This window comes from Calypte anna, chromosome 12 (genome assembly GCF_003957555.1).
Source record: "Calypte anna isolate BGI_N300 chromosome 12, bCalAnn1_v1.p, whole genome shotgun sequence".
In the NCBI taxonomy this organism is placed as follows: domain Eukaryota; kingdom Metazoa; phylum Chordata; class Aves; order Apodiformes; family Trochilidae; genus Calypte; species Calypte anna.
This window is the reverse complement of record NC_044258.1, coordinates 5,181,156-5,206,514: the sequence shown is the minus strand read 5'-3', so window position 1 is coordinate 5,206,514 and position 25,359 is coordinate 5,181,156. Positions and strand designations below refer to the sequence as shown.

Sequence of the window (25,359 nt, the reverse complement as noted above, 5' to 3'; positions counted from 1 at the left end):
TGTGTTAATTGATGGATTGACTATTCTGGACCAGCCTCCAAATAGAGGTTTGGCTGTGGATGGAGTTTCCTCATGCCCATGAATCACTGTCACTACTATTTATGCCATATATGTATGATAATCCTTTTGATCTCTGCAAGCATCTGGGATTCTTCTGCTTGGGTAACTGGCAGATAGCCCAGCTCATCTGAACTGGCAGCTGCAAAGGTGGAGACTGATCAGAAATAGCTGGAAATTGATAGGACCTTTTCTGAAGACCCCTCTTCCCTTCACACTTTGAAGGTACTGCATGAGTTTTTGCCATGTTTTCACCAGTACTTATAGAATCACCTTTATCATCTATGTCATAACAAGCACAAAACTTTTCTTAAGAACTGAGGAGTTGAGAAAAGTGAGAAGGTGGAGGTTGCAAGAGGCAGGGCTCAAGGTTCACATCTGAGCACCTGCATCCTCAGCCATAGTCTGTCCTACTGGAGGCTAAATACAACTGAGCAGATATCCCCAAATCCCAAACAATCAATCTGTGCCTTAGAGAACTGGAGAAAAGCACTGGGGTGGACACATATTTTATCACCATCAGGCCAGCACACAGCTGTCCCCATCCAAAATCAGTTGGAAGGGCTGAGCAAGACTTTTCACATTATTCAGGCTTCCTCTATTTTTAAGAAGTACATCATTACAGACATCAGCTCTGATGCCTTATTTCTGTGTAATGTGGTTGTAAAGGTTAAAGCTTGTGTTTTTTCTGGGACATTTAGCGTGGGAGAAAAAGTGACAGTTACCAGGAAAGCCTGTGTGGATGGCTCTTTTCCAACATATCCCTCTTTTTCTATCACTTCCCCTTACCTAGTCTTGTTTCTCTAGCACAGCCCTATCAACACACCATTGTTCTCACCTTGAATAAATCCACACATGAAGCATGTCCAGCAGAGAGGTGTTCTGGTAGATGTGTATTTGCTTCAGAGTCCTTGGGACTTTTCCTTAGGGAAAGCCATGGAGTATTAATGATTTTCCAGAGTTTAGAGTGGTGCTGCCAGAGTTCTGGAAGGCAGAACTCATAAAATACCTGAGATCTCAAAGTGTTGAACCCAGAATCTTCAAGTGCAAGGGAGTCAAAACCATGGTAAGAGTAGATTGACCAGAAATTTTAAAATCAGATATTCCTGGTGTTTGGTTTCTAACAACTTGTGATCACCTGATACCTGTGCTGTCGAAGTAGGTGTCTGGCCATCTCTGATGGATTCAAGTTGCACACATTTCAGTTACTTCTGGATTCTGAAAACCCTGTCTGTTCAGTGGCATTTTATGCTCAGAGATAGCTCGGTAAGGGGATAAGAACCTTCGGATTTACCTCTGGGAAATGTGTGGGGAGAGTGCCACTGTGTGGTGACACAGAAAATGTCACCCTTTACACGGAAATGGGGGTATTCCTGCTGTCTCTGCAGGATTTGGGTTGTGCCTGGTAAAGGAGCAGGAGCAACACTTCAGGCACTTACTTTTTGCTTACATATTCTTTTCCCTTCCCTTCCCTTCTCTCTCCCAGTAGCCTTTTGAAAAAGGTAAAGCAAAATGTGTTCTTTTCCAGTCGTGTGTTGCCATCGTATCTTTCCTCAAAGGATGGTGAAGGAAAGGGGTAAGAACATGGCACATGTGATAATATACTGTGCCCTGCAATTTTCTCCAGTCTGTTGTAAATTATCTCAGGTGTGGACAACACAAGTTCAGGGACTTAGAGCTGTGTTTTCCTGTACCTGTGCCAGTGATGCTGGGGCTGTACTGTGATGAGTCCTCTATTACAGCATTCATTCCTGGACCCTACGGTGCCATTGCTGAGACTAAAGTCACCTTATTCCCCTTCCCTGGCATCCTCATAGCCTGATCATTTGGCTTCACTAAGTAGGTCTCATGCCTGAGTGCTTGCCTTCCAATGCCTTTAAGTTGTAGGTCCTTAAATATGAAGCCTGTGGCTAATTTGATACTGCTCTGGTAAGGAAACATTTCCTTCTGAAGCTCAGTTGTTTGCTGTAAGATTAAATGGCAAAGAGGACAAGGGTAAGCAGCAGCCACCTTGCCAGGGGCACAGCCTGGAGGCTGTACCTGTGCTGTAAGCCTGGCATTGGCTCTGCAGCTCAACCATCACTATGTTTATTGGTTCTTTGCAGACATCTTTCCAACACAGCCTGACTTCATGGGCTCTTCAGCCTGACTGTAAGAAATTTGATGGTATTTAAAAGTAAGTGTGAGCTGCTTCCTTCCACTCTTTTAAGGCCTCAAAGGATTCAGGAAATGGTACCTTGAAGCTGCAGATGGGATATACATTGTTAAATCAGGGAAGATTTATGGTATTTATGGTATGGAATCATGGTATGCTCTGCCATTGTTGTTGCTTTAGCATGAACCTATATGACATAGTGTCTGGGACACAGCTTTGATTCTCTTCTTGGGACCCACCAGCCTTTGGTTTGCCTGATAACTGAGGGAATCAAAGAATCATAGAAAGTTAGGGGTTGGAAGGGACCTTGGAAGATTACCTAGTCCAACCTCCCCTGCCAAAGCAGGGTCACCTATAGCAGGTCCCACAGGAATGTTGGAAGGAGCACACTATCACTACAGGAGATGTATGCTGCAGTCTTCAGAATGGCCTTATTCAGATGTGGAGGAGAGACAGACTTGTCTGTCTTACACTGCATCTCTCTTACAGAAACTCAGACCTTCCAGCTAGGATGCCAGTAAGTCCTATTGCCACCAAAGCATCTTTGGGTAGCTCTAAGTGTGGTATCATGAGGAGCTACTGCATTTCCTTTAAATACTCCTCCTTTACGAGGTGCTGCTGTGCTGCTCTTTTGGATGGCATGACCTAAGGGATGGTTGTGTGCCTGAGCTCTTTCCCACAGAAACACACATCTTCCTCCATGTGTACAGCTTCCCCCCCAGTGTTTATGATGCTGCTTGCTACACCTGCCAGTCTGTGCTCCCCAGCTACAGGATTCCTGCTCTGTGTCTTAGGGGAAGCCCTCTGATGTGGGCTGCTTGCCATGGGTCCCTCTGCTGATACTATTGGTTGCCTCTGGTCACAGATGAGAATTACCCAGCTTTTTTTACTTTCCCCCTGGGGTGTGGTCCTCATTCAGACTCAGCTGTTTGCTGGTCAAAGATTCATTTTGTGTTACAAAGTTCCTCCAAGGCCATCTCTAAGCCAAGGCCATCGTTCACAATGCCTGCACATGGCTTTGTTGAACAGGGTGTGAACTCTTTCTAATTCTAGCTGCACCTTTCTTGCCTGCAGGATTGCTGTTCCCTCCTCACTTCTCATTCTCAGCTGTCCCACCTTCCTTGTCTGCACATTGTCAGGAACAGGAACTCTTCTCCTGCTGTAAAGGTAGAAAAGGGTCAGCCTTCTTACCAGCTCATAGTGTTTATGATGTTGCTTTAGCAGGATTGATTTCCCATTGCAAGAGCCAAAGTCTACCATCTCTGGTAATTAATTGACAACATTTTGGGCCTGAAATAGTGAAATACACTTTAGCTTCCCCCATGTGATTCACAAGCTTTGTAGCTGTAGGACCAGGTGGATTCCAGAGATTCCAAATACCCAGCCAGCTCAGGGGATTTTGCAGCCATGCAGAACAAGAAGAAGTTAATTCCTGTCCCCATGAGTCAGCTGTTCTGGCCTTTTGATAGGTACAGCTCTGCATGAACATACTTAACCATGGCCTTGTTAGAAACCTCATGGCACAGAAAAGAGAGCTAGGAGGCAGCCTAGGAAGTTGCTAAAAACACTTCACTTCTGGGGAAGCCTTATTGCCATCCATGCCAATCCATGTGTGTGTGGCCATGTTAGCTTCTTCATGAGCTCCACAAAATTGTAGCTTATTCCAGTGCTTATTATTAATAATTAATTAATAATTAATAATTATTTATTGCAGCTTATTCCAGTGCTTTCCTTTCCTGTCTGTCTGACTGTCCTTAATGTTCACCCTAACTTTCCCTTCTGCATTTAAACTGACTTTTAATCCTACCCATACATTATTACTTTCCTAGATGCTGCACTACTCCGTGTATCTGAAAGCCATTATCATGTCCTTTTCTTTTCCTATCTCTAGGTTTAACAACCCAGTTCCTCAATCTTTCCTAACAGACTGGTTTCTAAGCCTCTGATTTTTGGAAGCCTTCCAGCAAGTCCATAACTTTCTCAAAGTGAGATTTTTGTAACCCTGCATCATCCAGAGAGTTCAAATTGCTGTTGTGCATAATATGAAGAAATACAATATTATGGGCATTCTTCCATTGTGATGATAAAGTAGAGCACAGCAAATCTGTTTCTTATCTTGTGGAGATCACACCTCCAGTTAAAATATTCATTAGTATTAATGAATAATAAGCATGTATAGAACAATTCCTATGAAGCAAGCTTTCATTACACTTAGGAGATACAGGTTTGTGCACACAAGAATTCTGACAAGATCAGGATAGCAGTGAATGAGGCTCTTTATATACACCTGTCTAACAGAAAGGGATTACACAGAGATGAATCTCCAGCTGGTGTTAGCCTATGTATATCACACTGTACCAGAGTGACCACTCTCTTTTCTGGAAGAGTGAAGATAAGGAATAGGAACGCAAGCAGAGATTTGCACTGCATTTTGGTAAAATCTGGATGCTTCCTGAAGGAAACTGGTAACTATCTTGCAAGCACAAGCTGGCCCTTGTGTTGGGCAGGTCTTGCTGCAAACACGCAAAACCCTCTCAGGACATAAATAATTTAGCAAGCCACTCAAAAGTGAAAGCTTTGCTTATTTCATCTCCCCCTGGAGGGGGAATTTGGAGAATTCCTGTCCTCTAGATTTGGCCGCTGCTGTTTTTCTGCTGATTGGTCCCTGCTCATGCTTGTTCCTCCTCTATGGGACCCTCAAAAGAGAAATTTCATCAGAAGGTGCAATTGTGAACAGGCTTCAGCCCTTAGCCAGGAACTGCTCTCCTCAAGGTGCTCTGGGGCCAGGAGCAGGACAGACAAGTCAGGGCAGTCCTGTTCAGCACCTGACACCCAGGATCCAGGTCTCTGTTCAGCACAGCACTGGATTGATGTACACTGGAAACAGGCAGCTTGAATCTTTGGCTTTCAGAGCTCTTGGCATGGAGGCTGCCCAAGGGAAGAAATCCTAGGATTTGAATGCAGGGTTAGAGGGAAGAGGGACCAGGTGTGCCCAGGGAAACTTTGATGGTATCTTCACCTACCTAGCTGGATGGAATCAGCACATGGTAAATCCATTTTGCTGGCAACATATCTATGATATCTAAGATATTTATGTCCCAGATAATCATCTTAATTCTCCTTCTTTGCAGAATACACAGCTACTACCACACCACAGAATGGCAAAGGACATGTTGGTTGATTCAAGTTTTTAAAGTTAAATGATGTGCTAAGGAGCTGCTGTAGTAAAGTTAAGGGGGGGAGAGGTAATTTTTACCTTCTGAACAAGGGTTGCATAAAGTAGTAAAGAATGGGCCAAAAAGGTAAAAAGAAACACCAATATTTAATGGATGGAAGGGGAAACTTGTGAAATAAATAGGAATGCTGTAGAAAAAAACCCAAACAAATAAAAACAACAAAAAAAATCGTTTTGTTTTCTTAAAGGGCTTTTACAAAAGATCCTTGGCTGTTAAACCACAGGAGTGGAAAAGAGGAATTAATTTTACCTCTGGTATAATGGGGGTCAAGGCAGCTACTGAAGTAGGTCACAGTGTTTTGGTGCCCCTCTTCTTAAGCAGTATTAATATTTGAAGATGAAGAGAGGGGCACAAAACTGATTTGATTTTTTATTTTAAAGCTGTACAGTGTGAGTCTTAAGGAGCTCAGCCTCTTTAATTTTTTAGAAGAATAGTGTGAGTGGACTTGATAACAATGTAGAAGTATTGCTGAGCAGGGGAGGCAGGGAATAGGTAGACTGAGTGCTTATCTGAGAAAAGTATGATAAGAACCAGCACCTGCAATCTGCAAGCACACGAATCAAATTGTAAATTAAGCACCCTTTTTAAAAGGGATTAACCACTGGAACACATGTCCAAGGGTAGTGTTTTTAAATCAAGAACACATTTTCTGGGACTGGGGCTTCAGTTTTGGACTCAGCCCAAGGATAACAATGAACTGACAGTCATTTATATACAGAATGATCCAATCATTTCTCTCAGCCTGAAACACTAATGAAATTATGCACCCTGTCCTCCAATATCTGCCCGATAAAGATTAAATAAGGCTCCCTGTGCCAGTTTTACCTCTGACATTTCCTAACTAGAAGTTTCATTTCTACAGCATTAAAAATGTTCTGTATCAGTTATGGACAGTCAGCCATCTCTGATTTAATGCTGTGGAATCAAGTTCAAGACTTCCTCACCAGGAATTTTTTTCCTTTTATACAAAGCATCCTAATCCAGGTTTTGACACAGTCATTATTTATACAGAACTCTGTACAGCATGTAAGCAACTTTGTCTCTAGTGGTATTTTGAAAGAATAATTTAAATACTTTTCACTAAAAAAGAAAAAAAGTTTCTGTATTTCTATTCAATTCAGTAGTGTGTTCAGAGAAGGGTTTTGATAGATGTGCTAGATATATTTAAGCATTAATAATTTTCAGGTACTTGAATTAATACACTACTTTATTTTATTTTTTTATTAGGCACTGTTGCAGGGGTAATCAGAGACTTTTCTTAACTTTTCATTTTTATTTTGTTTTATTAGTGGTTAGGGGCTCCAAATAAAGTCTTGAGCCACTTTGCCAAAGATCTGTGCAATTACACAATTACATTGATGTATCTCTTACCTTAGAACATATTGTCTAAATAAGCAGATGTTACCTGTTTCATCTCCACTCTATTTGTTAGAAGTTGAACACAGAAAAAAGGTGACTTCTGAGGTCACAGAGGAAGTACGTGGCTTCCTCAAGAACTGGACACTTTTCCAGAGCCCTCATGTGCCTCTTTAACCAGGAGATCATAATACTAATACATAATATTATTATAAAATAAATTACTATGCATAATATGTGTAATACTAATACCAATAATAAGGTCAAGACTGGTATTTTCCAGGCTGTGGTAAGTGATTTAGGTGCCTTTCTGACATTTTCAGAAACCACCGAGGAACTCAAGTGATTGCAAATCATTTATATGGATGGCTCTGAGACAAAGAAAAAGAAAAAAATAAAAAAATTAGTCTTTATTTTATTCAGTTGTAATGTCACTGTAAGCAATTTACTACTTGACATAAAGAGGAGTCATATTTTAAGATATTTTACATAGTTCAGTATTCTTGTTATGCTATGGTGATGTGCCAGAAAAGCCAATATACCTGTGTTAAAGGTACCAAGTCAGTGATATGAAAAGCCTGCATTCTTTTTGGCAAAATACTTCTGGGGACCTTTTCCAGCTCTAATGGCTGTTCACACAATCAATACAGAATGCCTAACTTGGTGCCATGCAACGTCTCCTTTCTAAATATCTTTATGCTCAACTGAAGTCAGCTTCCAATTTTTATTTGTGGCTTAGAGTAAATGCTCCCAGCACATCTTGCACTCAGATTAATAACCACTTTGTCATCCCCAGCCTTCCTGGGGCTATCCATTTGGGGCTGTTTGGGGGTTTTTTTTGTTTCATCAAACAGGGTCAGCATGATTCTTTCCAGTGTTTTTTTGTACAGAGGAAAATCCGTGAAATCATCTGTCCCCTTTATTCAGTTCGTTCCTTTCACATTTGGAAACTGGCCTTATTTTTAGTAAGCAGGGCAGTGGTACAAACCGCCTGGTGGAAGTGGTCTGGTTGGGGATTTTTCGTGTTTCTGGTTGTTGCCAGTGCAGGGTGAGGTTCCAGGAGGGCTGAAGTGAGCCGGGTTTCACTTGCTGTCACTACTCAGGACTGCCATCAGAAGGAGATCACTGGCAGTGCTGGTGCTGCTTTCCCTGTCGCCGACTGGGAGTGCAAGAAATAGCGTTCAGCTCCTTGTAAGGCTCCTGAAATGAATGTGTGCAGAGACTTTGGGTAGCTGCTCCTCTCCAGTGCAGGAGGGGTGTCAGCTACTGGATGCCTCCATCGTTCTCTCCTGCCTCCATTGCTAGGTCTGCTGGGGCCGGGTCAAGTGGTGCTGCCCAACTTCTCACCAGGTAACCTTGTTCCTTTCTTACCACGTTACCAAGTCTGCCTTTGAAATGCCTGTGGGGAGCTCATCTGCAAGGTGCTGGGGCTTACTGGGGCACTGGGATTAATAAATTGCATCTTGGTAATTGAGAGAGAATGTCTGAAAATAGGTGGAGGCACAAAACTTGCTGCCTCTTGTGTCCCTGTGCCGGGTGCCAAATCCCCCTGGGAAACACCGAGGCCATTTCCTGGTGCTGCACAAGTGGACAGTGTTTGGCACATGTCAGCAGCTGGGTTGAACAAGAGAGTTATTCTGCAGAGGAGCAAGGCTTGATGCTGGATGATCAATAAAAGATGATTGCGATTCTTAATTTAGTTTTAGTAACCACAGATTGCTCTTTTTCCTTTTGTTTCCCTCTAAGTACTATTTGTTGTTTTTTTCTCCGCTAACTGAACTTGGCAGTGCTTGGAGAGCTTGCTTTTTGGTGAAAGAGTCTGGACAGGGACTTTAAGAGAAGTCCCTTAGCAAACATTTGGGCCTTTGGACAAAGTCCTTAAGGGAGAATTTTACCAGGTTCTTAATGTGTAACAGTAGGGAGGCTACTCCCTACTGGAGGAGGTGCCCAGAGGCACCAAGTGTCACTGAGCTGGCTTGAGACTTCTGGGAGCAGTGCTGGAGGGGTGTTTAAGACCAGAGGCTGTGGCCTCAAGACTTGGGCTCCTGAGTTTGGTATTTGAGTTTCCTTGGACAGAAGGTGAACTGGGCAGGTATCCTCTGGCTGTGAGTGCTGTGCAGCTCAGCAATCTGCAGCCCCACTGGGGAGCCCTTGCTCACAGGGCTGCTCCATCCCAGATTCCCAGGGCAGGGAACTCCAGCTTACACCTTTGGGCCAAATAGGTCTCATGAGCCTTCTGCTTCCTGGGGAAAGAGTGTGTGGCTGCTCAGCAGGGTGTGACTGGTCCTGGGATGTATTTCTTCACCTGCAACAGTCTCTCCTTTGTTCACCACAGCACGGGGGAGGCTGCTGGTGCAGTCTGCTAATGACACCATGCTCTGGTCTCTTCTACTGGGGGTTCTTGCTGTTACTCCACAAACATGAATGACCTAATGCTCAGCCTAATACTAATGCTCAGTTAATACTTCCAATGTTTTTTCATAATCTCATAGACAGAAACTGTGTCTTGCCCAAGATCAGAATCAGGAACAGATTCTGGATCTCTCTCTGGTCTTGTTATCCAATGCTTTTTCATGTCTTCCCTGAGGTGGTTGTCTGTCTCATTGCTTTCCCTGATCTGGTCATAAGAGTCCTGGGGCCTTTTCAGGGTTTGGAAGCTGATGGCACTGAGGTAGGAGTGAGGCTGAGCCCTTCACTGTGGAAGTGTGGGGAAACCTTCAGGGAAAGTCCTGCACATACAGAAGTGAGTAAGACCTCAGTGCTGCCAGCACTCCACACAGGGGCTGACTGATTCCACAGACAAGTGCAAATCCTAACTTTTTTAAGAGAGGAATGGGAGTATTTTAAACTAGCTACAGCAGAGCCATGGTGGTGTTTGTGGTATGGATTAGGATGAACAAGGGGCCTCTCAGAGTAGTAACTGCCTCAGGTATCTGGGCAGGGAAAGAAATAAGTTGTCAGGTGCTGCATCAAGCAGAGGTTCTTTGAGGAGAGTGCTGCTGCAGTGCATGGGTGCTGTGCTGAGGCTGTGTGCTCAGGATCTGGGAAACAGGAAACCCTGTTTGTGTCCACATCACTGCCTGGAACTCAGCAGCTTTTGCCATGTAGCTCTGCGTGACTCAGTGTGTAAAAAGCTTCTGTCACTGTTTCCTAGTAGCTGGATCTTCAGTCCATAAACTCCTACTCCAGCTGGTAACATCTGCCTACCTTGCTGGCCATCTCCAAAGAACAGGCACAGACAGGATGGACTCTTCCTGCCTCATTTGAGTCCTTTCATCTCAGCCTCACCACCAGCATCACTCACCATGCTGCCAGGCACCTATGCACCATTTTGTGGAACTGAAAGACAGGAAGGCATTTTCAGAGAAATCTGTAACAAACTTTTAAGTGTAACTGTGTAGACAGAGCTACAGAAGTTCCTGTCAGACCTTCACCTGGTCCCTAGCATGGATGTGAAACATGGAGGCCCATATGGTTCCTGTAGTTTTTGTCCTATGTAAGCTTTAATTCTGTCTTCTGAACTGGATATTTAATGAGTCAGGATATGCTGGAGACAGTGGACTAGCTTGCTGATTTAACCAGTTTGGAAACTGGTGAGTTGCTTAGCCTGTGCTTTTCAGGTGAGTGGGAGTTTTAATTATCAAGCTGTTCTCACTGCAAATAGTTTTGAGAGTAAGGATCCTTTTTATATTCAGCAGTGTTGAGCTCAGATTAGAAAGGGTGTAAATGGCAACCAAAATTATCAGGAAATTTTATCATATCCCAAGAATCTGGAAGACACTGGCTTGTTCAGCTGGGCAAGATGGGGAGGTCAGAGTACTGAGTACATCTGGTAGAGTGGGCTGAAAAGCAGAAGAGAGAGGAATGTTGCTGCTGAAGGACTCTGGTGATGCAAGAACAAATGACAAGTGTGATTTCTGAGGCAGTGGCAGTTACCTGCTGTTGCCACAAACTTGACTTAATAGCCCCTAAGTTCCTCGAGTGCATTTGCCCAGACTATTACTACCACTGCTCTTTCCCAAGGGAGATATTCCAGTGCTTGGCTGTCCTGCCTTTCTGGTAAAACAATCCATGGAGAGCTGTGACAAGCTGTGGTATTTCTTGATCTGCTGCAAGCTCTGAAAAGACATGAGCACTTGATCAGGAGCACTTGATTTCTCAGAAGGTGAAAGTAATTTCTCATAATGTGTGTGCAGAGCGTTAGTGCTGCAGTTGTTGGAACGAAAGCTTTCTCTCTGCTCAGCTCCTTAGGCCCCTTCTGTAGACGTCTTGACTAACAAAGTCTTTTATCTTCCTCTGCTTGATGCAGGGCTTGGGCCAAATTTTTGCCTCCCTCTTTTACTAAAGGGACTGAAGGGTGACTGTGTTCACATCAGTGAAGTTACCCTGGGTTTACTCTGTCACTCATGACAGCAGAACAATGGCACTTTGCTACTAAGTGGGAGTTGTGATTTGAGGATATTTTTTCCTATTACTATAGAGACAGTGGCAGAGTTAAGGCTATAATGAAGGGTCTCTCATAATCACACTCCTATTATGCTTTGAAAAAGGCTTTGTGAGCTTTGTATTTTTTATGTGGGCACTGCAGCTAGACAATCATTTTCTGGCAGCAGTTGCTGTGAGTCATGCGTGCAGTCTGGGGGTTTTGGTACCATGTCTCAAGCATCCCTGTGCCATATTGTGTTCATCCCAAGGACATAGCCTAAAACTTAACCTCCCTGAGGAAACACATAGGAAGGGGTCTTGCAGTTTTATTTGCCAGCCCAAATCAGCAGGCTTATCCACAAGGCTCCCTATGTAGTCTGTGGAAAGGGAAAAGTCCCTCAAGAACACTGTTCAATACCCTGTTAGGTTACAGCTCCCTTGTCCCCAGGAGAATTTTCTCTTTCCTGAGAATTTGGTATGGTAGAAAACTGGCTTTGTACAGCTTAGCACCTAAACACAAAGTGAGGGTCCCCTGTCCTCTGCCAGGTGCCTGGGAATGCTTTTGGAACATGAGGTGCTTTGTTCAGGTGGTGTCTCTGCACCAGAGAGATCTGAATACTGCCAAAAAACATGCATTGACTTATCTGCATCATTTGCAAAGCTGTCTATATGGCTGACGTGAAGGTAGCAAAGGCCCACAAGCATTCAGACAGGATTTAAAATCTTGTGCCCTTGTAGACTGTGTTGGACTGGAATTCAGCCCTGCTGTCTCCACTCTCAGCAGGGAGTGCAGTGACCCTGGAAAGCATATTTGGTTTTCAGCGTACCATGGGAATCAGTATTGGTTTGGTTTTTATGTATATAAATGGAAAGCAATTGTTGGGAAATTTGAAGCAGAATTGCAGCAGGTGCTTTTGTTTTGTATGCATCTTACACAGTCATGTAAAGCTTACAGTAGCCCTAAGGACTGATGCTGGTGTAGCTTTGCCTGTGTCTTTTTCTTTTCACACCAGGCTTCAAGAAGCATGTGGCTTGGGTGGGTGATGGGAAGGTGGGAGAGAGCTGTACAAAGACACTGCTATCTTCAAGCAATCTCTCTACATTTGTCTGCAATCCTGCTTGTAGAAAGCTTGCTGGATATGTGAAAGACATTGTAGAGTGTATCAGCCTGTCAGGATTGAGAAAAGAGTCATTGTGCAAAAGCTTACTTTGCATCTGGGGAAATATGAATTCTGTACACTGTGGTTGCTCCCACTTGAACAATGACTTGCAAAATTTGGATTTGATGCAGGTCTCAGTTACAGTGAACTCACGAGAGAGGCTGTGTCAGTAAGAGCCACGGCTGCAGTGGCTGTCATGACTGTGTACATCTTGTTAGAATATGGAGGGAAGGCTGGAAGCTTTCTTGCTGCATCTGCCAGTGACATTTTCAGATTCTGTGTTGAGCCTGAGGTGACCAAACAGATAGTGCAATCTGAGATGAAAAAATACAAATATTTAACTCATTCTCCCCCAGGTATAACCACATCTGTTGTTATCTTTGGCACTACCTGCCATACCCTGTCATTCATTCTTTCCCTTACACTTTGGCATTACCATGCACATAGGATGCTTTTTAAGGATGTGTTTATATTTCCTCGATAACTCTTTTCCACATATTAGCATTAGGACCTGGATTCCAAGAGGCACAGATGCAGTGCTGTCAGATTACTGTGATCCATAGGTGGAAGCTGTGGTGGTGTCTTCAGTTAAGGCCCTCTCATCTTTGGAACCTGAGCATCTGATCAAACTACAAAGCTCTGGTAACCGTTTCTGAGAGCACAGCTCTTCTCTGAAAGAGACTGCAAAGGTTTTTCATGCTTGTCTCCCAGGGATTTGATGGCATCTGCGTGTGACTTCAAAGTACAAAGAAACTGCATTTTCCTAACTGTCTCCCCTCCAGATGCAGCCTGAACTCAGAGACCTGAGCTGTGGTCTTTGCATCACCCTCTGATCACTGGGTTTGATGGGAAAGCTGAGAATGCAGCAGCAGCTGTGAGCTGGCTCCCAGCAGTGTCCATGCACGAAGGGACATCAGGGAGTTCACCAGGTAGGGTTGCTCCTGCAGGAACTGGAGCTGAACCCACTTCTGCCCTTCAGCATTATTTTGAAGAAAACTGGCACTCTCACCTACCTGGTGCAGCTCTTGTACTGCTGCTGCCTTTATAGCCTCAGGCAGAGGCTGCCAGAGGGACCTGGGGACCCAGCAGCGCTCAAGGCCACGGGACAAAGAGCTGTTTAAGCACTCTGTTACCTTTCATTTAACAAGTGAGAAAGGAGAAACAAAAAAAGAGCAGAGGGCTGCAAAAACATTTCTCAGTTGGAGGTAGGAGAGCTTCTATGGACAAGGTAGAATACACCTGCAACATCCAGATGAGACAGAGGAGACAATGGCTTCACACAGAAGGTAGAAATGCTTTGTTCATACATGTACTTCTACTTTCCTAAGCAAGCTTTGATGTTGCCTTCCCAACCCCAGTATTCTCAGCTACTTATTTTGTGGTAAGAAATACTGACAAAAGAGGATTCAGCCAGCACTGCTGTCCTCTATCCAGCCAGCTCACTCTCCTCAACCCCTCTCACTGTCTTGAGCCCTCCCTCCTGAGCAAGAAGGAAAGAGGGACAGAGTCTGGGGAGGCTGCCAGTGCCTTCTTCAACCAGATCAGCAAACTGGGAGCTGAACTCAGATCCTTGGGTAGGATTTACCTGCCATGCAAGTGAGACCAGTGACCCTCACCTCTCTGAATGTGCCTGGAACTCAGGTGCCAGCTGAGCTTCTGGTCAATGTTTCTTCCCTCCTTTTCTTGGATGTGAGGCTGTAAAGGCTCATAGCCAGATGCCACCTTCTCTAGCAGACAACACAGAGGAAAGTCATTGGTTTCCTATGTACCCTCAACAGCTCAAATCTTGGTCAATGCTTAGAGCAAGAAAATCAGATCAGGGCTCATTCCAGCCACAGCAGGTGTTAAGGAGAGTTTGGGGACAGGGAGGAGATTGACTGCAAGCCTGCTGGTACAAAACTTGCATCAGACAAATCCATGCTCAGGATCCAAGCAAAATCCAGGTCTGGGTGGCTTCTTCTGTCCTGTAGGAAACAGTGAACCTTGTGCAGGACCAGAGGCTGAGTGCTCTGAAATGATTTGAAGCTATCCCTCCAGATAGCATCTGTTCAGCCAGTGATTAGGAAGAAACTCTTGAGGAGCAGTTTCAGAGCCAAATTCACTTCATGAAGAGTTTTTACCCTGATACTTGCTCTCTGAAGCATCCTCATATAAGACTCTCTGCTGTGGATTTGGGTCTCAGGATTAGCTTTGGTATCTGATGACACAGGAGCTCCAGATGAAGCTTTACCCTTAAATGGGGTGTTTATAACTCATTGCCACCACTTTGTCTCTCACCTCCTGAGGAGTCAGGCAATGGAAGCCTACAAGGAGTAGAGTTCAGAGAGCTGAAGACATTGTCTTTGTTGGTTCATATGAAACTGGCCAGCCAGGGAGGAAAGGCATTCAGATGGCTCTGGCATCTGGAGCCATCAGCTCCTTTGGCCAAATCCTCGGGAAGGTGAGGAATGGGCCATGTGAGAGAATGCTCCAAAAAAGCTTATAAAACACAGTTATGCTTCTAAATTTCTGCTATGTGCAGCATTCCTACAGCTGATAAAGACCATAGGAAGCTGTCATGCCTGATTCTCTCTCACTCTTTCAGCCTTGCAGGTAGAGGAGATTCTATAACAAGATAAGGAAAAAAAGAGGAGACAAGTTTTCTTTCCTAGTCCATGGAAAATAACCTGTTGGATTGTCACCTGGAAACTGTGAAAAGTGCCAACATGAGCCATGAGAGGCCAGTGAACCCCAGCTCACCTACACTGACCAAGGACCTGAAGAGAAAGAGGGGGAGACCAAAGAAGCAGCCACAGGTGAGGGCACATCAACCTGAGAGGCTGTCTGAGATTGCTATGGCCATTACCTGTGTAGGATTTGTGGGCAGCCCTGGGAAGTGGCTCACTAACAAAGAGCAAGGGGAGATGAGGTGCTCTGTGGTAAATATTATTGCTGTTCAGGAAAGCAGCAGTATGTGTACCTTGGGGCATATCTCAGCCACTGGCATCAGAGATGCCTCTAATGTGTCAGGCCATGGCTGCTCAGGCCTGTAGACTGCATGAGAGAAGTCAGCCAGATCTCTGCTCCAGACTGGAGACTTCCAGGTGTCATCACCCTCTGTTTGTGCACCAGTAATTAAAGCAGAGAGGGCCAATCTCTCCCCATTGCAGGCACTGTGGTCAGAGTCCTGGGAACTTACTCGTTTCCCCAGCCCAAAACACAAAGCAGCAGGGGTATTGCTGGCCATCTTCTATGCACTTCACTGCTGGGAAAGCAGAGACAAGCAGGTATGTAGTGATCTGGGTGCTGTTATTGGTGTAGGACAGTCTAAGACACTGTAGAATGAGGTGCAAGGTGTTCCAGGGATCATTATTTTAAAATTATTTTCTCCTTTTATCTCAGGAGGAGGCTGTGGGACCATTGCCAGTGAAGAAACCACGAGGAAGGCCAAGAGGAAGCAAAAAAGTGATTACTGTATCTCAACAAATGGTAAGAGTAAATAGCTTATAATTGTTTCTGAGGGAGAAAGAAGCTGGCTGTGCCTTCTGGAACCATTATCAGACTGACAAGCAGGGACATTTCTCTTAGCTTAAAGATAGACAGTGAAAGTTGCCCTTGATTTAGCTCAGCTTTAATTGTCACTGTTGAACACAGCAGTTATTGTGGTTTTAGTCCTAACTCACCTCCCAGCCTTCCTGTGCTGACACTGCCTGTTCAGCAGCTTCCTTCCAGCATTTATCCTCTACCATTGCCACATAATCACAACCACCATAGTCTGGCAGGCACTTCCTCCTCAACTGTCCTCTAACTCCAGCTTTTCCCTTTTCTGCTGTTTGTCTCACAAGAACTTCTTGCAGAGGTCACCTTCGCCAGGTTCAGTGTGTTTGCAGTCACAGTGCCCAGCAAATATGAGAGCTGAAAATATCTTTTTTTCCAATTGTTTTCAATAAAGGTAGAACCTTCTGCTGGAAAAAGGCCAAGAGGAAGGCCCCGCAAGTGGGTGAGTACAGTGTTGTGTCCTTTTCCAGTCACAGATCCTAGGGGATTTTCAGTTGTGTTTGCTCTTTTCAGGCTCCCTGTCTGCAATTACATTCTTTCAGCATAGTTTGACTGGAAATCCAAAAGGTTAGGGAAGCTGTGACTGCCTTTCCTGTCACCCCTCACATTCAGCTCCTGAAGGATTCTGAGAGCCCAGGACTGCTGCTGTGGTTAATTCAAGACCTAGCAGGCTTCTACACTCCTTTGCCAGCTTGACACATCAGACCAGAGATTCTGTCCTTTCGTGGGCTGAGGGGCTGTCTTACTGCTTAGCATGTCAATTTGTCTCAAAAGAAGGAATTGTAGATTAAGCAAACCGAGGAATTTGGTGAATGATTAAACTTTGAATCCTGCCAGCAGGAGGCTCTTTTAGGCAACAAGCAAAGGATTAGGATGAAGATAGAACATTTCAGACATGAAAAAAAGAGGAAATCTCTGAAGCAATATTCAGTCCTGTGACCAATTAATGGCATGTTATCTATCATTAGGAGTGATTAAAAAACCCTACAACAACCACAAACCATTATTTGATGTGTATCTGCTACCATAAAAAACCCCAGGCCAAACCCAAGCTGTGCACTTGCTGCAGGAATCCATTGGGTTGTTCTACAGCTGTGGTTTGTTCTTCAGGAGTGCTTAGGATGGAGACACTTGTTCAGCAGGAACAGGGATAGAGCATTCCATGAGGGCTACACAGGAGGCTGGGAGGAAATCTTTACTGAGGAGGAAGTGCCAGGATGGGGGAGAGAGTAGAAGAACTTTCTGACATGACAGTGACCATACAAATATTTCTTGGATAGTGGTGGAGGGAAACTGTCTGCAAGCCCAGTGCAAAACTGAATCTCACAGGAAAGGGATCTGCTCCATAAATCTGCACAATTTCTGTTCCTTCTTTGCAATCCAGGTGAGGAGGTCATGGTCTAGTTCACCACATAGCTCTCGCTATAAGCCTATTGCTTTTTCTAAGCCCGTTTATACCCTGGTATTTAAACACCTTGCATAAGGAAATCTGTTGTCTTGCCAGTGCTTAAAGCAACCAGGTCTGTAAATTGGGAAGCTCTGTTATTGTAGGGCTCAGGGCAGCAAAAAAAGTGAAGTACATACTATGTAGAGCTGAGGACCCTAAGTCTGAAAGTCAGTTTCAGAGCAAGGGAAAGTTTTCAGAGCAGCTGCTGGTAGGGCTGTCTTGTGGTTAAACTGACACCAAGAGTGACAGGAGATTGCATCAGCCCTGCTTTGTAGCTGTTCTGTGTGCCAGGCATGATTACAGAGAGCTACCCCTGCTTCCCCTCTGGGGAGAGGCTCCTGCACTGGAAAGGGCAAGGCAGGCAGCCAGGCAGTGTTAAGAACATGCTCTCCACCATCTTCTGGGGCCCAGACACCCATGGGTGTGCTCTTAAAAGCTAACATCTGAAATAAAGCTAGCTGGAATAGTTTTCCTGTCCTATGTTCTCTTTGAAGTGCAATTAAAAAAAAAATCCATGCCTGTTTTTGTTTTTCTGTAATGATAATCTGATTAATCCTTATAAGTTCAGCTGGCACTTTCCTCTTCCTTGAGAGCTTTGTGCCTCACAGAAGGAGCAAGATAACAGTCTGGAGCATCCTTATAGCTCCCAGGATCTACTAATAGTGGTGTTGAGTGTCTGGTGTCCCTCAGGTGTGTGGGTACCTACTCTTCCTTTTTTTTTTTTTTGAATCATAAAATAATTTAGATTGAAAGGGACTTGGAGGTTCTCTAATTCAAACCACTGCTCAAAGCAGGACTGATTGGATCAGGGTGCTCAGGAGTTTGCCCAATCTATAAACATTTATAGCATGCTAGAAATAATTTATAGACATTTCTCATCTATAGAAGGCTGAAAATGAGGTTGGAAAAGATTCTGCCAGCCATTGTCTTCTGTAACAGATTGTAGTAGCTGCAGTTTTAGGGTTAGGCTTGGGGTTTTGTGGTTAAATTAATTGAGTTGTGAGGCAGAGCTGTAAGTGAGTTTGTGACTCCAAACAATGAGCTGCTCAGTATTTTGTAAACAAACAAACAACTTTGCTACATCCCAAGTGAAACTTTCTGTACACTGGCTCCTTTTTCTTTTTTTTTTTTTTTAATGTTTCAAAATGTGTCATTCTAACTGTGGTTAGCAAGCATTCTTACGTTTCAGTTAAAAAAGAATCTGTTTTAACATCTGAGAAATATGGAGGGGGAAAGGGGGGAGAAACCAAAGCAGAAGAAAACCAGACATTTGGGGTTTTTTTTAGTTTTCAGTGGAAAAAAATGTATAGTTGTTCAGGACAGGAAACGTGTCCTGAATTATAGAAAATATTCCCAAGGCTGAAAAAATTTCTCCACAGCTGAATAATGGGGAGAATTAAAAAAAATTTTTTTTTAAAGTGTGGGGTCACAAGACTGGTAATGTGGTGGCTTATTATGGATTCTGATGCTCATGAATGTGTGTGGACATTGCATGCACTGGTGCTTGCTCTTGCCTATTGTTGGATATAGGAAGTGGTGGCAAATGGGCTTTCATGGCTGCATAGTCTTATTTAAATGACATTGATCACAGGCTTCTTGCTTTCCTTCCATTTTGTGTGTTTGCAGTTTTGTCCCTAATTTTGTGGGGGGTTTTTTTGGTGTTTGTCTTCATAGCCTCAGCTAGTGGTCCAAGAAGGAGCAGCTCAGGAAGGAAATCCTCAGGGAAGCAGCGACTTGAATTTGAACTCGACACCATCCACACAAGGTTAGAAATTAGATAATCATAATTACATGAGACTAAACTGTGCAGCCATGCTCTTGGCAAAACATGCATGTACCCCCAAAGCTCTAGCAGTGGATGCAGTCATTCTGGTAAATCCTACAAGCAGAGGAGAATTTGGAAGGCTTCCAGGCACATTACAACAGAAGGGTTAGCACATTGCCTTCATCTAATTGAGTTGTGACTAATTCAGCAGAAGTGGAGGCAGAAGAGAAAGCTAGGAAGAGAATCCATATCTTTGTCTTTTCAAGTCATGTATCTGAGGTTCTGGTTGCTGTTACAGGTATGGCTTGGTGTAATTGTTCAGAAAGTAAAAGTAGTCTGTCATGAAATTCTTACCTTATTTGAAAAAACCTATGAGTTGAAGACCCCTTGCCATTTGGGACATCCTAGTATCCTGGATTTTCTCTAGTATGCCCCCCAGGACCATCTTGTTCTCTCCTTCCTGGCTTGTAGGACAGCTTCTAAGGCAGTGCTCTCAGTTAATGACTGGCACACTGCCATGAAGACAATGCAAAGTTTCTGTATAGGGCTGCAAAGTTACCTAAGCTTCTCTGCTGTGAGATGCCAGATAACTTGTCACTGTTGTAGGAACTTGCAGATGCAGCACCCAGAGCTGCAGCCTCACTACAGCCCTGGGAAAGTGCAAATCCAAGTCCAGTCTGTACCATTCCGGGCTGTTCCTGAGGTAGATTCCAGGAAAACTTGGGTGCAGCTGAGTCCCACCTTCAGTGAGCATTGTAGAAAGCTCTTTATTGAATATTTTCCCTTGAGTGGGAGGGGGAAGGGGCCAGCAGCCCAGAAGAGGCAGGTGTTGTCTTGTTTTGCCATGTGGCCAGCACAGCCGCTGCCGTTGGGGCCGTTGCACGTGGCGTGCAAAGCGAGCAAACCAATGCTGGGCCACCAAACCCAGCCTCGGGTTCTTAGAAGGTCCCTGGAAATGCCACACAATCAAATGCCAGAGTATTTTACCTCAGTTGTTCTACTCAGTTTCCTCTCAGGCTCTTGCTCCCGTATCACTTCCTGCCACCCAGTTGGGTGCTGACATCAGCAGAGCCGCAGGCTGCCAGGTGCTGAGCTCGGCTCCGGTGCTGCCTTTTTGTAGTACCACTCTTTATTGCCCCAAACCACAGCCACTGTGGGTGCTTTCTTATTCCTTTCAGTCTGAGTGAGGAATATGTTTCCTTCCTGCCACCAGGAGGTAGAACCAGATGGGACAGGAGAGGCGGATGCTGCGGGCAGGGGCACAGCAGCGCAGCACAAACTGCTCTGTGGCAGCACCCTCAGCACCAGGGGTGGAGAGGGGAGTTTTACTGTTGGGGAAGGTGTGCTCTCCTTCCTGTAGGCAAAAAACAACCCAGGCAGTTGAAAATCAGTGGAGAGAAGCATGAACAGTATGAAACCTGGCAATCTGCTAGAAAATTTCTTAGCACTTGTTTGCTCAGGAGCTTGAGATGGAGGCGTAATCAAGTCTTAACTTCTGACTAAAAAGGTAAAGGGGGAATTTACCATTCTGACTTACTGCAAACTATAAATCCTGTGGCTTGTTTGCAAGCAAGATGCAGCTGTAGCAGCTTTCAGACAGGTGGATGAAAGCTCTCTGGATGAATCCATTCTCTAGGTCTGGGTTTAACTTGGACATGATATGCCTGCAGACTTGTGTGCTTCTGGTGCAGGAGGCTGCTGCTCTGAGATGTGTTAGCAGGAGTCAGCAACCATAATAATCTCCTATTGGGACAACCAGAGATTTTGGCCGTTGTGAAGTTCATTGTTTTGCTTTTTCCTTTCAGGTAAGGATTTTTGAGCTGCTGAGCTAGAGACAGGGCACAGGAAGACACACATGCTTGCTTGTCCTGCAAGTTGTACACTGTACAACTCTTGATTGGGAAAGATATCAGCCCTGGGCTTCATATCTGCAACATTAAGAAGGAATTGAAATAAACAATGATTCCCTGCTTTTCAGTCAGTCTGTTATGGGGAAAGTCAAGAAACAGGAAGCACCAAACCAGAAACAGCCAAGACTTGCAAGCCTGCATTGGGGCAGAGTGCTGCTTGAAAGCTAGACTATGTTTGTAGTCTGGGTAGCTGGGGATCCAATTCTGATTTTCCTAAGATTTTACGGGCAGCTCTAGCTTATCCAGGAGCAGGCAGGGGTTGTTAATGATTCAGGCCTTATTGTATTGTTACCTGCAGATGCTGCCAATCACAACTCAATTGAAAGTTTTCTGTTTGTCTGGGCCAAGAAGCATTTGTCTTGTCTTCTCCGAGTACCACTGCAGAATGATTGATGAAGCTGATTTCATTGCCTCCTAAGCTACAAGAGCAGCCTTGGTTTGCTTCAGTAACTTTGCTTGGCTAGTAGAATATAGATGTGAGAGGGAATCTGTTTTATGGCAAACTTTTCAAGACCCAGTCTAAAGCCAGAAGCAGCCCTAGGATCTTGCTCCATTTTATCTTTCATTCTCTTTGTTCTTCTCAGTTCATTGAGAGGTGGGGCAGCTGCAGACTCCTTTGTTCCCTCTGCTGCTCCACTGATCACCTCAGCTTTTCTGATACCAGGGGGTTAGGCACAGATCAGAGCAAGCTGGTGGAGCAAGGAGCATTCCCCACTCAGACACATTTCAGAGCTTCTGTGTGTCTGCTTTCTTGATGCCTATGACATGAGGCTCCAGGGTTGCAGATGGAAGCACATATTAACTGCTCACAGCAGAGGATGACCATGTGTGTTTGCATAGCAGAGGGCAGGAAACTTCACACACACTGTAACTTTGGGGCTCTCAGTAACCTCATGCTGCCAGGGGAGGCCATTGTATAGCCTGGAGCTGTTACAAAATCAAAGGGAATGTTGATGTGAAGACCTTTGGTTGTTTGAGAATGGATCCTTGATGCCTTTTAACCTTGCACTGACTCTCTAACGGAGCATTTGGGCAGCTGGGCTCCTGTACCCAAAGCTCTAACCCTCTCTCTCCCCTCATCTTTCCCTTTAGGCATCACTGGAAAAGATGGTTCCAGGCCTGGCAAAACTTCTGGTCTTAGGAGATCTCAGAGTAACATCCCAGCCACAGCACAGTAGTATGCCACTTGTTCATGTCTTGCTGAAGCCAGAGGACTGGAAAGCAAACAGGATTTCTAACGTCAACTTTCAAATTTTTCCTTTGTAATAACTTTGGCCAAGCTTTCTCTCCTGTTGACTGCTGGCTTACCTCAAACTTCCAAACAGGGGCTTCAGGGAAGAAATGGCAAATGCCTTTCACAGGTTGTAGTACATCTTTTGTCAGGATATTAATCTTAAAAATACTTTGATAACATCGTGCCTTGCCCTGCCATGGACAGTAAGAGTTCACTAGAAAGTGTTGTCTCAGTAACACAGACACAGTAAAGGAAACCTATCCAGACAGCTAATTGCTGCACTTATCATACCACGAGTCCCAAGAGTTTTGCTCAGTTGTTCATAGGGATTGCATCTGAAAGACACCATGTGAGTCATTTGCTTACTATATCAGAAATAAAACCCCTCATGGAGCTTTTAGCTTGTCTTGTGCTGCTACTGCAGTGGTCAGTAACCTGGATGCTTTAGAGGAAAGCTTGTTGCCTGATGTCTTGAGGATTGACTCTGAAGTTTTTATCCCAGCCTGCTAAGCTCAGGGCCACCTCCTATTACTAACTTTTGGCCTGGTGGCATTCCCCCTGTATTTGAAAGCAGTTTTGAGTGAACAATGTTTAGAAGTTTAGTCAGTGTCACTGAATTTCATCATTTCAGGGGAGTAGACACTTCAGAACCAGTTGCACAAAGGCTGCTTCCTTGCAGAGCCTCAGGCTTCAGTTCAAGTTAGTCATGACTTCAGTCATAATGTGTGGGTGTGGGGTCCTCTAGTGTTGCAGCTATGCAAATAAAAGCTTGCTGGTAGTTTCATTTTGGGAGACAGCAGTAACCAGTTTGGTCTGAGATGGTTTCTGGCTGCTCTCAGTCTCACACTGAATGCAGATTTATGCTTATGGTGTCAGAGCTGATCCTGCTAAATTCTGAGGAATCAAGAATATTTACAGTTGCAAACAAAGAAATCCCAGTGGTATTTTCCATCTTGTGGATGCTCTGCCTGCCTGTTAAGGGGACAAAGTGGGTATTTCAATTATCTTTGACAAGATGTAAAATTGGCTAGCTTTACAGTGTTAAATATTTAAATAGAACATAATTGGCTTTAAATTTATGGCAGTGCAGAGCAGAAACCCATGAAATGGCAGTGTATATTGAGCTCATTTATTATCTTTTCATCAGAGGTCTGTTCCCTTAGCAGGTATTGATTTAACACAGGAAAATGTCTGCAGAATTAAGAGGAAGGGCTGACTGGAGAGAGATAATAGGAAAAAAAATGGTTCCTTCCTGCTAGGTCATTTTGTCTGGTCTGTCCAGTTTAGGAGTGATCAGAGTCCTAATCCTGTGGATGCTGTGTTGCCTGGTTTGCCCTAACTGGTTTCTTCTGTATGGGGTTTGGAGGCCTCAGCAGAGAACTGTATCACAGTTAACATTTGTGCCTCCTCTGCCACAGAGAAGAGAAATCAAGGATTAAATGGATTAGATCACAGGGACTGACCTTAATCTTATGCTGTAGGATGAGGCTTGCTGCCAGGTATGGGAAGTTTTACCTCCTTCTCCTGCTGTGTGGATAAATCCAAGTGGGACACCATGCATGCAAATCTGTGACTGCTGGTGGTTACATGACACATCCAAATGGTGGCCCTCTGAATTCAGGTTAGGGAGCTGCTCTTCTTCTGTGGGCACACAAGTTCCGCTGCATTCATATCCTCATTCAAAGGTCGCTCCAGTGGCACACCAAAGTATTTTACTGACTTCTTTACCTGATTTTCAGGTGAATTGGGAGGTTTAATACTCTGCTTGCAAGGCTGTACTGCCCATTTTACTATCCCTTTATTACCTGAGAGTAATAAATAGCTGTTAGAATGTGAGACTGGAACCTCAGCTTCTGCTAAAAAGATTAGGGACTGCATCTGTAAGAGACTTAAGCTTTTCTTATGACATCAGACACACCTTTTCCAGCTGGTGGCATGGAGTAGGGATAGAACCTCCTTAAGTTAGATAATAAATCCATTTCCTTTAGGTCAGCAATATTCTTCTGGGGCATGCATACAAAGCACTTCTCCATTAAAAAAAAATAAAATTAAATCTAGTCTTTGCTACCTCGTTTCTACTCTATTGGAAAGCCACAGCAGAAAACATGTCTCCATGAAAATCTAGGTTCTCAAGGAGAACTAGCAGAATTCCACACTATTAGGAGCTACTTTTGTGTGTAGTTGAAATCTCAGGCCATAGCTTTAGCTGCCATGTTTATGCAGACACTTGGAATAAAAGTCATTGCCTGTTAAGGTTGGGCATACTCCAGCCTTTTTCTGAGAGCTGGGATCTCACACTGGATTTACTTGCATTTTCTTTTTTGAAATGATGAATACTTGTTATTTCCCACATAGTTACCTTTTCTGTGAAGCCAAACCTACCTCTAAGCAAATGCAATTCAAGCTTTTTAAGCTCAGTTTTGGTCTGTCTCTGTCAAAAAAAGAGGTCATTCCAGTCAGATCAAAACACAGGAGGTGAAGGAATTTTGTTATTCAGGAAAGTTTGGAAGATTCTCATAAATGGTTCTGGTGAAGGCATAAAAAGTGTTGGCAACTTGCAAATTAGCCTTGGAGTTTGTTTTTAATAAAGGTATAAAATGTAGCACCTCAGGCTTCTGCTTTGCCTCCTCCATGTACGACAACTTCCACTCATGTGCTTATCACCAGGCAAGGTGAGTTTCTCTTTATCTGAGCTTGGGGATTAAAACACAAGATTTGGTCATTCAGGAGCACTTGCAGATCTATGTGAAAACCAGGAGGAATGAGCATAAGGAAAGCATGGAGAAAAATAGGTCCTTGAACCCAAATGCTGGTACCTAATTCCATCTTCCTGTGTATCTTAGAGTGCCTTATAAGTGCCTTGATTGGACAGAACCTGGTTCTGCTTCATGTCTACCTCCCAAAGTCTCCACAGCTGAGTGTCCTTGTGCCCCACATTGTTCTGTGTGCCCTACAACTATTCCCTGGGCATAGCCTCTTTGTTCATTTCACAGTGTTCCTAACTAGTCCCAAATTTTCAGTCTGTGGGCAGAAAGCAAATCTGAAACACACCAACAACATCACCATGGAGCTACCAG

General features: G+C 44.3%; 1 protein-coding gene across 1 annotated transcript; it reads left to right on the top strand.

The window, feature by feature from the left end:
* Window positions 1–15,037: 15,037 nt before the first annotated feature.
* Window positions 15,038–23,018, top strand: LOC115599011 (high mobility group protein HMGI-C-like). The gene is made up of 5 exons (XM_030458558.1): window positions 15,038–15,184; window positions 15,771–15,857; window positions 16,321–16,368; window positions 19,048–19,138; window positions 22,141–23,018. Exons 1-5 carry the CDS (start codon window positions 15,044–15,046, stop codon window positions 22,224–22,226), a joined length of 453 nt encoding a protein of 150 aa, XP_030314418.1. The 5' UTR covers window positions 15,038–15,043; the 3' UTR covers window positions 22,227–23,018.
* The last annotated feature ends 2,341 nt before the right edge of the window (window positions 23,019–25,359 follow it).